General features: G+C 41.9%; 1 protein-coding gene across 2 annotated transcripts; it reads right to left on the bottom strand.

Annotated features, from left to right (window-relative positions):
- Nucleotides 1-4578: 4578 nt before the first annotated feature.
- LOC121530681 (VIP36-like protein) lies at nt 4579-9283 on the bottom strand. 2 transcript variants are annotated; one of them, XM_041835834.2, is made up of 9 exons: nt 9057-9283; nt 7703-7821; nt 7259-7376; nt 6966-7048; nt 6695-6718; nt 6075-6236; nt 5865-5979; nt 5026-5145; nt 4579-4797 (listed from the first exon to the last, which is right to left on the bottom strand). In XM_041835834.2, the coding sequence occupies exons 1-9, from the start codon at nt 9259-9261 to the stop codon at nt 4655-4657; spliced, it is 1089 nt and encodes a 362-aa protein (XP_041691768.2). In that variant the 5' UTR covers nt 9262-9283; the 3' UTR covers nt 4579-4654. The 2 variants fall into 2 exon arrangements, with proteins under 2 accessions (XP_041691768.2, XP_041691769.2); XM_041835835.2 differs by lacking the exon at nt 6695-6718.
- Nucleotides 9284-15923: the final 6640 nt, after the last annotated feature.

The following is a 15923-nucleotide window of genomic DNA, read 5'->3' as shown; positions in this document are numbered from 1 at the left end:
AGGTCTGTGAGAGCCAGAAATCTTGCTTGTTTGTAGGTGACCAAATACTTATTTTCCACCATAATTTGCAAATAAATTCATTAAAAATCATACAATGTGATTTTCTGGAAAAAAATTTCTCAATTTGTCCGTCATAGTTGACGTGTACCTATGATGAAAATTACAGACCTCTCTCATCTTTTTAAGTGGGAGAACTTGCACAATTGGTGGCTGACTAAATACTTTTTTTCCCCACTGTATATCCCATGAACCTGAAGAAAAACACACAATTCAATATCACTGTTAATGCTTAACTTTCATTTGATTGATAACAGGATACTTAATGTCTAATCCAGCTTTAGAGTAGGAAAGCAGCTGATTCAAGTAACCATGACTACTCCTTTGGTCTAATGGTTGAAGTGTTGACAAGACAGCACTGTTAGGTATGACAACCCAGCATTGTGCCTGACCCATCCAAACATGTTTTAGCCCTACTTTTATGCAAAGTATTGTCCCAAGCATATTTTCTATTTCATACAGAATGTAAACTGAATCCAATTTATTAGAAGATTTACCATTACAGAGCCATGACTGCCAATATGGCACTAATTGTCAGAGTCTGTTGCAGTTTTCTTTTAAAGTCTAGATACACTTTATATAATCAGATATGTTTTATTTAAGTCAAATTTAAATGGTTGTGCTGATTTTAAATGATATAACTTTTAAACATCTTAGCAACAATCTATAATGGAAAATAGAATAGGATATTTCAAGCCACATTTCAAACTACCTTCGTAGGTGGTTTGAAGTCAGATACAAATCTGATTCCTGGCCATGCAACTTTTGTCTGAATATTCAAATCTGATTGATTTGCCTTCAAGTGGTTTTTAGACTGTAATTTGCCGTATCTTGTTGCTTGCTAGCTACTCTGTTGACAGTTTCGACAAGGCCATGTGGCAGCTAACTAGCTTGTTAATTGTTTACAAACAAATTAGTGAATGTGCTAGAAAGCTAAACAGCTACCAAGCTAGCTAGTTGACTGCTGCGGCAAGACAAAAAGGACACGTTTTGAAAGTTGGATCATCTTATCCTTTGAGGCTTTAAAAGTGTTCTTACACTATGATTTTGAACATTCAAAGCAACTGTGAAACGTCCTTTGCAGGCATTGTTGTTACCTTAGCTTGCTAGATAACTTCTGAGTGTCAGGAAGCACATGTACCACCACCAATCAGCCTACACCACTGCGCACACACCCGTCGTTACTATGACAACTATTGTAGCCATGTCAGCAAATGACTTCTGTCTGAACACACACAAATTCGATTTGGTCAATGGTAACTTGCTGTTTGGACAGTCAGTATTCCAAAACAGATTTGAAAAATAAAATTGATTTGAGCATTAAGGCCTGCAGTGTGAACAAGGCTTAAGAGAGGTAAAAAGACATGGCAAAAGATGTTACCAAATGAGCAAGATTAGAAATGTTTTAGATATAAACTTTTATTCAAAAATATTTGACAGGAGCATTACAGTGCACATTCTCTTCATGTACACAAACAAGATAATATTTTAGTGGTAGATTTCTAAACTCTCACAGTTTAATTCCACCGAATTCACATTTTCATTACACCAAAATAATTATTTAAATAGTCAAATTTGATTGGGTCGCTTCAAGATTACTTATGACAATAAATTACAGTCATACCATACAGCCCCAAACATAATTAACTATCGACATCAACATTTAAGTTAACATTTTGGTTGAAAACAGCAGCACATCGGGCCCCATCCATTCAGGCTTCATTATGAACTAACAGAAACACAGCGCTGAAGGTTCATTATGAACTAACAGAAACACAGCGCTCACATACGACTTTTAACCTCCTAGAGACTGACATATCCTGGATCGTATTCATTAATGCACACCGTAGCAAAACTTTTTGCAATGTTAACAGTTTGCCCAAACACTCTAAACAGTTTCCGTTGCAAAATGTTTTACTCAGTGGCGTAGTGCAGTTCCGCAAGGTCCGAGCAATCAGTATTATAGCTAACATGGTATTTTACACATTTTGCCATGAGGCCGAGATAAAATGTTGCAGTTTTAGAGCTCAGGGACTCTTGAAAGACAGACAATCTCAACAAAATATAAACCCACCCGCCAGTTTATTAGGTACACCACCACATTCACAAAAAATGGATCGCTCCTACAGACAGTGAGTCAGGTGGCCGTAGCTTGCTATATAAAGCAGGCAGACAGACATCGAGGCATTCAGTTACTGTTCGATTGAACATTAGAATGGGTAAAACAAGTAACCTAAGTGCCTTTGAGCACGGTATGATCGTCGTGCCAGGAGCCCCGGATCCAGTATCTCAGACACAACCGCCATTCTCGGAACGCACAACTCGTCGATCCTTGTCACGGATGGGCTATTGCAGCAGACGACTACACCGGGTTCCACTCCTATCAGCTAAAAACAAGAAGCTCCAGTGGGCACGCGATCACCAACACCGGACACTTGAGGAGTCGTAAAACATTGCCTAGAACATGACAGCGAGCTCAGTTTACTTGAGTGGCCTGCACAGTCCCCAGAACTCAACCCAATAGAGCATCTTTGGGATGATATGGAATGGGCTGTTCGCAGCATGAATGTAGCGTCGTCCAATCTGCAGCAACCGCGTGATGACATCGCTTCAGCATGGACCAACATCCCTGTGGAACGTTTCCGACACCTTGCAGAATGCGCCGAATAATTCTGGCTGTTCTGGAGGGAAAGGGGAGTCTGACCCGGTACTAGATGGATATACCTAATAAACTGGCCAGTGATTGTATATTTTGATACACCAAATTATCAGCTATCACACCATGTAAAGGAACAACCAAATGTTTTTGAAATTCATAAAATGCATCTAACTGGATTTCTGTCAACTCCGGCAGACACCATAAAATGCATTTCATTTTTTAAATTATTGTTCAACAAGTGTTTAAAGGCCTTGATTGTTTAATTGTAACAGATTAATTCTAAACATTTTCTTTCATGGCTTATGACGGGCGGGGCGGGGGGGGGGTTACACTAATGAATAGAATACAACCACAGTGGAGGCTGCTGAGGGGAGGACGGCTCATAATACTGGCTGGTGAGGAGCGAATGAAATGGTATCTGGAAACCATGTGTTTGATGTATTTGATACCATTCCACTCCAGCCATTACCACGAGCCCGTCCTCGCCAATGAAGGTGCCACCAACAGCCTGCGAACCCAGGTAAGGCACCAGGAAATAAGTGGCTGGAGAAGATTGGTAATGTAGCTTTGTAACTTTGATTACAAACTAAGGCTACTTATTTAGGGGTTACAGTTCAGCCAAACCCCACAGAACCACCATTCCTACACAACCACTTCAGGTAACTCAATTCACATTTGAGGCTCAATGTGGATGGTCAGTGTGCAGTTTTTCATTACAGCGTAAAAACATGATGTCAACATAGAAAACAACAAACAATTTGTCACAGGTCATCAACAGACATTTGATAAATCATAAAGGTCAAATAAAGGTTTACATTTGTTGGTGTAGACAAACAGTGACTTCAATCGGGTTAACACAAACACTTAATTCATTACAATAAATATATTCGCCACAGGTGAGATGATCTGTTTTGATTAAGTGCTTGAGATAGTTGTGTGCTTGACACGATGGCTGGTGGACAACGGTTTGTTAACTACTTAAAACCTACAAAGGAGGGTAGTCTCAGAGAAAACTGAGTGTGTAACAAAAGGGAGTAGCATGCAATGACCTGTACAGTACGATATATCGATGGTAGTTACAGCACAGCAATACAGAATTGTCAAGGTGAGTGTACATTGTGATACCTTGGCCTGTATTCAAAAAGCGACTGCATTGATCTAGGATCAGCCTCCCCTGTTCATATAAATCTTATTCATTACTACCTAGAAGTCCACTCCTACTCGGATGCTTTGTGGATATGGGCCCTGATCTTAAACTGGCCCTAGCTAGGCACTTGAATTCAGAACAATTATATCTCTCATTACTCAGTTTTTATGGCAGCTCAATATAAGCCTCCTCGTGGACGTTTCATGTCAGTGCAAACAATTCTGTAGTCTCAACGGCAGAACATGACAGCAAGGCTATAGTGCAATACCAACCACAGGGCACTATTCTCACAGCCATCATGCACATCACACATAGGTGAGTGCAGTGTGCTGATGACAGTGTCAGCGATTCACAGGTCATGGTCTCCTTCCCTATGTTAGCTAGCTTCAGGGTTTATGTTCAACATGGAGGTGAAACAAAGGTCAACAAAGATGAATCTCACAGTATTAAAAATGAAAAGAAGGGTCACATTTGATTTATTTTGGCTGAGATGGTCTGAGACTGGTTCATTTCTCTCAGTTGAGGTATTATTGAAGTAAGGGGATTGTTATGTAGTAAAGCTATGTTGGTTGTATGTTGTTTAAAAATCTTTATGTGCTCCTTCACAGGCTCTTGTGCTCCTTCAGACTATCCCCCTCTCTCAGCCTGCATCCCAAATGCCACTCTATTGCTTATGGAGTGCATTACTTTTGACTAGAGCTCTATAGGCCCTAGTCAAAAGTAGTGCACTATATAGGGAATAGGGTGCCATTTGGGATGCAACCATAGACTATTCCTCTCTCCCTCTCCCGTCAGTAGAAACGTTTGCGGCTGTTCTCCTTCCAGCACCCGTACATGACCACCGCCACCACCCCCAGTACAAAGACACCGATGATGGAGAAGACTATTGTGAAGAAGAGCTGGACTCCACTCATCCCCTCCTCCTGCACCTCCACTGTAATGAAAGAAACACAACCATGAAGCTCTATCTGCAGATTCAGAGAAAAATAAACTATCATGCTACAGTTCCATTGAAACTGGAAATTAAGACATTCAAATCAAATACATAAATTGAAATAGACGGCCAAAAACTATTATCACACCTTTTCTGAAAAACAATTTCTGCAAAAACTATCAAATGATGCATGCAAGACGTGAAAATCTTGCCATTGTTTAATCTTACCTTTGTTCAATTGCTCAAAGTTATCAACACTGGGGACAGTGAGCTCTTCCTCCTCCTCTTCCTCCTGAGGACGCTCCACGGTCAGCTGGTAAAGCTTCATAGAGATGAGATCATGGTTGTCTTGGAAACGACGGGAAGGGAGAAATGAATACAACTCAACATTCAGAATTGTTTCTAATATTTTTTTTTACATTTCACACTTTATTCAGACAACTTGAAAAAGAGAGGGAGCACAGTAGGAAGGGTGGAGGCGGGGATCGAACCCAGGTCTTTAGCATTACCGCTACACCACGGGCTCTCCACCATTCTCCATTCAGAATTGACATAGATCTGACTATGAACTTATCGTATTCCAAAAATGGTTGAGAATAATGCAGATAGTGAACCACAAAGTAAGTATTGTTCTGAGATGTTCAGACAGAGGACCAGACCAGTCCCTGACAGGTATCCAGTAACAGAGACAGTGATGTTCTGAGATGTTCAGACAGAGGACCAGACCAGTACCTGACAGGTCTCCAGTAACAGAGACAGTGATGTTCTGAGATGTTCAGACAGAGGACCAGACCAGTACCTGACAGGTCTCCAGTAACAGAGACAGTGATGTTCTGAGATGTTCAGACAGAGGACCAGACCAGTACCTGACAGGTCTCCAGTAACAGAGACAGTGATGTTCTGAGATGTTCAGACAGAGGACCAGACCAGTACCTGACAGGTCTCCAGTAACAGAGACAGTGATGTTCTGAGATGTTCAGACAGAGGACCAGACCAGTCCCTGACAGGTATCCAGTAACAGAGATAGTGATGTTCTGAGATGTTCAGACAGAGGACCAGACCAGTACCTGACAGGTCTCCAGTAACAGAGGAGGCTCCAAAGAAGTAGCCCTGAGGCAGCCGCACCCCTGGTAGGTCCAGACAGTCCCGCCACTGCTGTTTACCATCAACATCAATCTGTATCTGTAGGACATGAGGTCAAACATAGGTCAATATGTTAGTGAATGCTAACAGCCACCTTTTACTTTATTAAATGTGGTGCTGTGTGTTTCTCTCACCGTCAGTCTGTTTTTGGTGTATCTGATGAGGAGGAAGGTGTCATGGGGGATGTTGCGCACTAGGGCCGTGCACCCGCCAAGCTCTGTAGACTGGCCATCACGATCATGCTCATAAGCCAGAGTCCCGTTCCCCACCATACCTGACACATATGGAAACACCCTCTGCAGAGACAAACAGAAGTAGTTGTGATATGCCAGACGTTTGTCATTCAGTGACACTTGTTGCATCTAAAAAGGCACCCTATTCCCTATGTAGTTCACTACTTTTGACCAGGGCCCAAATAGGGCTCTGGTCAAAAGTAGTGCACTATATAGGGAATAGGGTGCCATTTCGGACACAACCACTGACTAAATGCATGAAGCACTGCCAGAGTTATATTCTCAGGCAAACAGGAACAACTTCTGACACTAGTCTGTATTTTGACATACCACATATTGCACAAAATGGATGAGAGATGAGACATGTCACCCATCAAACAAGTCAGAAACACGTGACTGATGTGGGTTGGCCGACATGGATGGGACAGATGGTGGTGTGATGATGTTAGAAATAAACAAAACATGCAACTTTCAATTCAGGGGAAAATGACTGGGCTTGGCTGATAGGTTACTGTAGCTACCTGAGTTGAAGGGTTGTACTTCTTCTGTGTGTCCAAGAGGGAAGCAAGGAAACACAGGATGCAGCATAAACACACAAGACTGTACACCCAAACCAATTACACACAATCACTGTTTGGGAATAGACAGACTCCCATGTGAAATAAGTGTTGGGGGTGTCTACCTGAGTGAGTGAGTGAGTGAGTGAGTGAGTGAGTGAGCGAGTGAGCGAGTTAGTGTAGGCTATTTGATCTGAGTAGGGGGATTGGGCAGAGGGGGAGGGGAGTGGAGTACCTCATGGTTATTATTTTCATTGGGGTAGGTGTCCACAAACACTCCAAGGCCGGTGAAGAGGTTCATGTTTCCAAACACAGGACCTGCAGGTGTTAAACCCCAGCAGTCAACACTTTAGGGAGGCCATGCTGACTTTCTTCAATCTTTGTACCTTGATGTGCATCCCAAATGGCACCCTATATTACCAATATAGGGCACTACTTTTGACCAGAGCCCTAAGTAGTGTCTATATAGGGGACAGGGTACCTTTTGGGAAACCCTGGTTTGTGTGATAGACAGTGCAAGCTCAGTACCCGTCTGCATGCGTTCTTTGGTGTACCACAGAGCCATTCCATCTCCATTTAGGTTCTTCTTCCCCTGGCCATGGATCTTAAAGTGCACCTGCAGCTCCCAGTCCCTCAGGTAACAGGGCTGCAGTAGGAGACCATACAGGCAGACAGACAGTACAGTGAATGAGGAAAAGCAGGTTGTGGCACAGCATGTTACATGAGGGCTCTCTGTCATAATGCTATGTCCTATATAGAGTAGTACATGTAGTCAGAAAGTATAGGCCTAATTTATGCTAGTGTTACTACAAATGAGGTGAAGTGATTGCCATATTTTGTGACAGACTACAAACTATGATGTCAGTGTTCTTAACAATGCAGAGATGTAGTTGTCTCGGGTTGTTCAAGGATAAGCAGTAGTGTGCTGGTGGGTGCTGGTATCTACTTGGGGATGGAGAGAGCTTAACTCACAACGCGGCTCCACACTGCTCCTTGTCTGCTCTGCAAGTCAGGGGTCAGTCGCACATTCTCAGTGGTGATTATGGCGTTGCCCATCAGGTCCCAATGGGAGGAACTGGAGGAGCCCAACCCTACACAAACACAATTAATCACTATGCATAACTTGATATAGGCGTCTTTGTCCAGTGGTCTCACCATTGTATCACAGCAATGTGAGAATAATTTAGCTCACCTTTGAGAACAAATCACTATATATTTTTTAGGGGGTAGATCAGCTTTAATAGTGCAGATAGATTGTAGATTCCATTAATGTAATTGTCTGCATGATTTCCAATCACCCATGTATGTATATTTTTAAAATATATTTTCCTTTATTATTTTCCCCTAACCCTACCATCCCTCCCATAATTGGATTAAACTAATGGATAACAACACTTAGCCTTCTAAATACTATATACATTTTACTGACACAATACACTTTACAACAGTTATCTTTTGTTTGTTTTAATCCCATCCTTCAGCTACCATCAACCCCTCCCATCCATCTCCGAAGCCCATCCAGCTTGATTTCTACATTGCCATATATTTTTTACTGTGTTTCCACAAAAGTTTCGAACCCATATACATTTTACTGATACAGCATATTTTACATTAGTTATTTTGTTGTTTTTAATCCCACCCTTCAGCTCCACTCAACCCCGCCCATCGATCCCCCAACACCATCCATTTTTGATTTATATTTGCCATGATGTTTCACAAAAGTTCTGAACCTTTCTATTCTCATAGTTTCTACAGATTGTAAATTAATGATAAACATTTTGCTAAAAGTATTATATTATTGATCGACTGACTATGACTTTTCAAATCACCCAGTAGTGCTATCTGCAGAGTTAGCTCCAGGTAAATGTTGCACTTCTTCAACCGATCTTTGTCCATTTTAGAGAGACCAATGCAAAAGCTACATTTGTAAAGTACCTCGTTTGCTACGCATAATGTCAGTAGTAAATGGTTGTTTATTGTGGTGATCCACCTTGGATAACACAATTCTCCATACATTTCAACAACATTTACATAACTACACCGTATTATTTTACTGTCACTAATCTACCACCTTCCCGCATTGGGAATCATTGCGCAATACTAAAATGCAATCCTATTAAGCGGGTGACACTTGTTAGCGAGGTGAGTTAACACTATGCTGCCAATCCCCATCTCGTAACGTTAAAGACAATTGCTAATGCTAACTATACAGTAAGTACTTGCTGAATAACTCAATACTGTTTTTGTAGAAGACAAATGTCAATATTTGTGAACATTGTCTGGAAATCAAAAGATAAAATCATTCTGCCGGATAGCCCAACGCTACCTTGGTATGGTTTGGTAAGCGAGTACTCCCTTTTTAAAAAGTCATCCATCTCGTAGCCATCGTCTGCCAGACACGTACACGTTAAAAGAAGGACAACGGTAAATAGACATATTAATTCATTAATGTTTCGCTGATTAAACAGTAAATCAAATATCTGAAAACTGCTCAACCGAAACCGATTAGATTTGCTCATGTTGGCGGCCATTCTTCTTCTTCGGTGGTGTATATCGGTGGTTGGCATCCAACGTTATGGTGCATTACCGCCACCTACTGGAGTGTGGGCCAGAGACATGGAGAAGCTAAATCCTACCTGCCAGCCCAGTTTCTCTTAAAAAAGATAACAAAAAATATTTTAGACTGTATCTAATCACGTTTTACTCAGTATGCTCTTTAAACTAATTTCCTGTATCCCCTTCTCCCTCATACGGGATCTCAGCCTCTCTCTTTCCCTCTCATACTGCCCACACTGTATCAGTACATGCTCCACTGTCTCTGTTTCCTGGCAATAATCACACTTACCTGTTGGATGCTTTCCTATCACATTTAAAGTCTTATTCAACTGGCTGTGTCCCACTCTTAGTCTTGTAAAAATAGCCTCCTCTCTTCTGTCCCTTCCTCTGTACTTGGAATAAATGCCTTCCCTTATTATCTCTATTCCACTGCTCCTGCCATCTCGGCACCACCACTGTATATATCAAATCAAATCAAATCAAATTGTATTGGCCACATGCGCCGAATACAACAGGTGCAGACATGACAGTGAAATGCTAATTACTTACAGCCCTTAACCAACAGTGCATTTCTTTTTTAAATAAAAAAGTAAAATAAAACAAAAAAAAGTGTTGAGAAAAAAAGAGCAGAAGTAAAATAAAATAACAGTAGGGAGGCTATATATACAGGGGGGTACCGGTGCAGAGTCAATGTGCGGGGGCACCGGCTAGTTGAATTAGTGTACATGTGGGTAGAGTTAAAGTGACTATGCATAAATAATTAACAGAGTAGCAGCAGCGTAAAAAGATGGGGTGGGGGGGCAATGCAAATAGTCCGGGTAGCCATGCCTTAGACCACTGCGCCACTCGGGAGGACCATATGAATGTGTAGTGTACACATTAATAAAAGGCAATTTTCTTTGCGTTATGGATCTATTTAAGGAAAGTGATTCTGCCTTCTTGGTCTTCGCCTTTACCCAAAATGGTACTTTTGAGTTTCCTATGTATCATTATGATTACACCTTTAGTTTTGTTTGGGGCTGATGAAAAAGCAGTCAGTTTGTACAAATGGTTCTTTATTCTATGTGTGACTTTTTGGAGTAGGTGTGTTTCTTGGAGCGTTGCTATATCAACATGGTTTCTTGCTAGGATATCAAGAAAGCTGGAACATTTAATAGGACAGTTTAGGCCTTTCAAATACCAAGAGAGAGTAGCTAGCGTTGCCATTGCTTATCAGTAGTGTTAGTAAGCCCATGGATGTGAAACAAAAAGCAGGACCCACAGGGAAACCCACCCATTGGTCGTTCCCCACCCAGAACACCCCCTCCCCCCATTCCCTCCTTCCCTAGCCACCAACCCCTATCATTACAGGGTTGCAGCATAATGGCGAGTGGCAGCCTTACTTGGGAAATCTCTTAGGCAGCATATTTTGGGGGGTTTTAAGGTATTGAGAAATAAATAAAGTAAAACAAAATAAGCAACCATTTAGCCCTTCAGATTAAAGTTTGCAAACTTCATGAAGGGTAGGTAATGAAGAAAAAAAGTAGGCTAAATATAACAGAAATGCAAGCCTAAACAGTCAAACAGGAGCTCCTGATCCATTATCATTAGCAATATGGTTCAGCCACGACTCTGTGAAACATAAGATATTACAGTTTTTAATGTCCTGTTGGTAGGATAACCGTAATCTTAGGTCATCCAATTTATTCTCAAATGATTGAACATTGGCTAATAGGATTGATGGAAGAGGCAGTTTACTCGCTTGCCGTCGGATCCTTACAAGGCACCCCGACCTACGTCCACGATATCTCCGTTTCTTTCTCATGCGAATGACGGGGATTTGGGCCTTGTCGGGTGTCTGTAGGATATCCTTCGCGTCCGACTTGTTGAAGAAAAAATCTTTGTCCAATACGAGGTGAGTAATCGCTGTCCTGATATCCAGAAGCTCTTTTTGGTTATAAGAGACGATGGCAGAAACATTATGTACAGAATAAATTACAAATAACGCGGAAAAACACACATAATAGTACAATTGGTTAGAGGGCTGTAAAACGGCAGCCATCTTCTCCGGCGCCATTATCAGGCTTTTTGCCTCTGCCTTGCTCATTGAAACATCTCCACTACTAAGTGCTTGTTTAGCCAGTACATCAGCTGCCTCGTTCCCCTCCACCCCCACATGGGCTGGGACCCAAATAAATCTAGTCTGTTTACCCATCTGTCTAACCCTGCCATGGGTTTGTAGTACCTCATACAGCAGGCCTTGTCTGCTGCATGAGCTAAAGGACTGCAGACTCATCAACACTGCACATGAGTCAGAGCAAATAACTACTCTGTCTGGCTTGACTTCCTCCGCCCACTGCAAGGCCAACAGTACGGCCATCAGTCAATATATTGAGGACTATAGCTCAGTTGGCAATACTTTATATTAATTGTTTACATGTAAGTAGCCTACGATTCTCTATAAACTATGCCCATCTCTGGGAATTTCATAGAACTATTGTATGAATGCATCATTGCTTATCTGTTTCAGGGATGGCAGTCAGGGCATTAGGTTCGAACATTGTAACTTGCAGACAGCAGCTCATGTCCATGGCCTAGCACAGCAGGGAGTTTGAACTGGTGAGTGTGGCATTGAAGTTTATCACAGGCTCCTCAGAGCTCTGATGTCTGACCTCCTTGCTGTCACCCTCTCACATGCAGTATCAGTGCATTTGATTCACGAAAAGCAACAGTTACTATACCAAAGTAAAGTTATAGAGATGCATTTTATCACAAAATGATTTACATTTGACCATTATTGTTGAAAAGACGTGCTGGATTCAGTTGGAATGATGAAAGGAGTAAAGACTGTATAGGTAAAGTACCCCAAATGCAGGTCAACCCCTATGAGTCAGCACTTTCTGATCCATGTGTACAGTACATCTACTCATCTGCGTCTCATCTCACAAAGGGTGATAGTGGCTGCGATTAATGATGTCGACTATTGACAGATAATTGCGCCAACCGTCTTTTTTGGCAACATCCTAGGAGGAATTAAACTAATGCAGTTTACTGTGGGAGACGTTATTGCTCCCCAGAGAGAGGCTGGTAGTTGAGAAACAAATCGAGACTGGGAGTCGGGAGAGACGGAAATGAGAGCGCTGATATGGAAGTGTTAAGACTTCCACAGATCATAAGGATCCAGCAAGTGACTTTAAATTATCACTATTTCCCCTATACAGTGAGTGAAAAAAGTATCTGATCCCCTGCTGATTTTGTACGTTTGCCCACTGACAAAGACATGATCAGTCTATAATTTTAATGGTAGGTTTATTTGAACAGTGAGAAACAGAATAACAACAAAACAATCCTGAAAAACGCATGTCAAAAATGTTATAAATTGATTTGCATTTTAATGAGGGAAATAAGTATTTGACCCCTCTGCAAAACATGACTTAGTACTTGGTGGCAAAACCCTTGTTGGCAATCACAGAGGTCAGATGTTTCTTGTAGTTGGCCACCAGGTTTGCACACTTCTCAGGAGGGATTTTGTCCCACTCCTCTTTGCAGATCTTCTCCAAGTCATTAAGGTTTCGAGGCTGACATTTGGCAACTCGAACCTTCAGCTCCCTCCTCAGATTTTCTATGGGATTAAGGTCTGGAGACTGGCTAGGCCACTCCAGGACCTTAATGTGCCTCTTCTTGAGCCACTCCTTTGTTGCCTTGGCCGTGTGTTTTGGGTCATTGTCATGCTGGAATACCCATCCACGACCCATTTTCAATGCCCTGGCTGAGGGAAGGAGGTTCTCACCTAAGATTTGACGGTACATGGCCCCGTCCATCGTCCTTTTGATGCGGTGAAGTTGTCCTGTCCCCTTAGCAGAAAAACACTCCCAAAGCATAATGTTTCCACCTCCATGTTTGACTGTGGGGATGGTGTTCTTGGGGTCATAGGCAGCATTCCCCCTCCTCCAAACACGGCGAGTTGAGTTGATGCCAAAGAGCTCGATTTTGGTCTCATCTGACCACAACACTTTCACCCAGTTCTCCTCTGAATCATTCAGATGTTCATTGGCAAACTTCAGACGGGCCTGTATATGTGCTTTCTTGAGCAGGTGGACCTTGCGGGCGCTGCAGGATTTCAGTCCTTCACGGCGTAATGTGTTACCAATTGTTTTCTTGGTGACTATGGTCCCAGCTGCCTTGAGATCATTGACAAGATCCTCCTGTGTAGTTCTGGGCTGATTCCTCACCGTTCTCATGATCATTGCAACTCCATGAGATGAGATCTTGCATGGAGCCCCAGGCCGAGGGAGATTGACAGTTCTTTTGTATTTCTTCCATTTGCGAAAAATCGCACCAACTGTTGTCACCTTCTCACTAAGCTGCTTGGCGATGGTCTTGTAGCCCATTCCAGCCCTGTGTAGGTCTACAATCTTGTCCCTGACATCCTTGGAGAGCTCTTTGGTCTTGGCCATGGTGGAGAGTTTGGAATCTGATTGATTGATTGCTTCTGGGGACAGGTGTCTTTTATACAGGTAAAAAAAACGGAGATTAGGAGCACTCCCTTTAAGAGTGTGCTCCTAATCTCAGCTCGTTACCTGTATAAAAGACACCTGGGAGCCAGAAATCTTTCTGATTGAGAGGGGGTCAAATACTTATTTCCCTCACTTATTTCCCTCATGTCTTTTTCTGGATTTTTTGTTTGTTATTCTGTCTCTCACTGTTGAAATAAACCTACCATTAAAATTATAGACTGATCATTTCTTTGTCAGTGGGCAAATGTACAAAATCAGCAGGGGATCAAATACTTTTTTTCCCTCACTGTATGTCCCTAGGGAAGATATTGCTTACATTGGAAAAGCTGCTGCTGAATGCCAGCTTACAGCTGAAACCTGAAACACCCCAGTCAGCCAGTCAGTCTGCCACATTCACTGTCCGACACCCACACAACACCATTTGTGCTTTCCATTATCCTAATTCCAGAGAAATACATTCTGTATAGGTCTGAGTGTCATAAACCACTGATATACTGTATCATGTGTGTCCTTTACTCAGCTTTGTGAGTGTAGAGGGAATTCAGAGCACCAGACCATGTTATTTACTGTCTTCTCCTGCTGTGTTGGTCTACCACTTAATCCATATTGGTAATGTTAGGAGATATTTTAACATCTTGCGGCTTCAGTCCAACTGAGTCCTAGTCATATTCCATACATTGGTCTGTGTGAACCAGGTTGCACCTGTTCCCATGGCCATGGAGGGAGTTGGGGGGGATATCATCATGTGTTGCTGTCTATGAGAAAGGAAGGTATTACTTTTATAAGATCAAGTTCTTATCTTGTCACATTTTTCAGATTCCCCTGTCACCACTGTATCTGCTATAGCATACCATCAGTGGCAAAAATCACCAATATATAGACAACCACCTAACAAATCGAGCTTGCGAGTGTACGTAGACAGGCTATAATGACATACAATACATTTATTTGCTACAGAATGTCTATTTCTTGTTGTCCCTACAGACTAAATGTAAGTGGTTGGACTCGGCATAGTCAAACTTTCTTGGCCCGTGACAACAGTGATGGATGGACCAGCCTGGAGACCTGGGAAACAGTAGAAGTCCATGCATGCCATTAGCACCTCATGTTACTGTGTCTGGTCATTCTTAGTGCATTGCATTTCCTTTTAACTTCAACCAGCCCATAGAATGAATGCACAGAATCAGTGAATGTGGTTCTGAAGAATTTTAGAAAATCTGTTCCATCTGTCTGTCTGTCCCATCCATCCTCCATATCTTTACCAGTTGTTCACATATTCTACCATTACTGCCATGTCTCATCATTGCATGTCGTTAGCTGTAAAGCACTCTATTTTACAGTGTAAGGGATGAATTCTATACACATGGGGAACTCTCATTCACTTAAAATCATGCATTTATTTGCGTAACAATTTGAATTAGGCCTGTCTTGACTTACCAGATAGATGATAGGTATCACAGGTGGTTGGTGGCACCTTAATTGGGGAGAACGGGTATGTGGTAATGACTGGAGCAGAATCAGTGGAATGGTATCAAATACATCAAACACGTGGTTTCCATGGTTTCCATGTGTTTGATGCCATTCCATTTACTCCATTCCGGACATTATTATGAGCCGTTCTCCCCTCAGCAGCCTCCAATGATATGTATAGCTATTTAGAATAAACACAATGTAATTCTGTGGTATCAGTTCAGTGTTTTCACTTTTTAAATATATGTTCTATGTAAAAAAACAACAACAATCTGATAAAGTGTATTTACAATGGTGTTGTATTAATCTGATTATATAGATTGTATTTATTTTACAAAGGTGTTAACCAGGACAGGGTTAATCCGGAGCATATTCATTGGGCCTTTTCTTCTTTACACCCATTGTGTACCTGAGAATGATGAGATAATGAAGAGCCATTAATGCTTCCTCTGGCAGGACAAGTTTCCTATAATCCATAGCCACTTATCCTGGCAATAAATGTCCTCTTTATCTTCCTGCAGACTGCACACATTAAGAACAGCCAAACACCTTTTGGACATAAATATTCACACTATTCAAATCAAAGTGCCTGAGAGAATATCGTCAGGCCCGTCACCACGACAACAGATAGTATGCATCCCAAATGGTGCCCAAGTCCCTATAATGCACTA

This window comes from Coregonus clupeaformis, chromosome 18, assembly GCF_020615455.1.
Source record: "Coregonus clupeaformis isolate EN_2021a chromosome 18, ASM2061545v1, whole genome shotgun sequence".
Lineage (NCBI taxonomy): Eukaryota > Metazoa > Chordata > Actinopteri > Salmoniformes > Salmonidae > Coregonus > Coregonus clupeaformis.
Note: the sequence above shows the minus strand (reverse complement) of the source record. Positions and strands in the feature narration are given on the sequence as shown.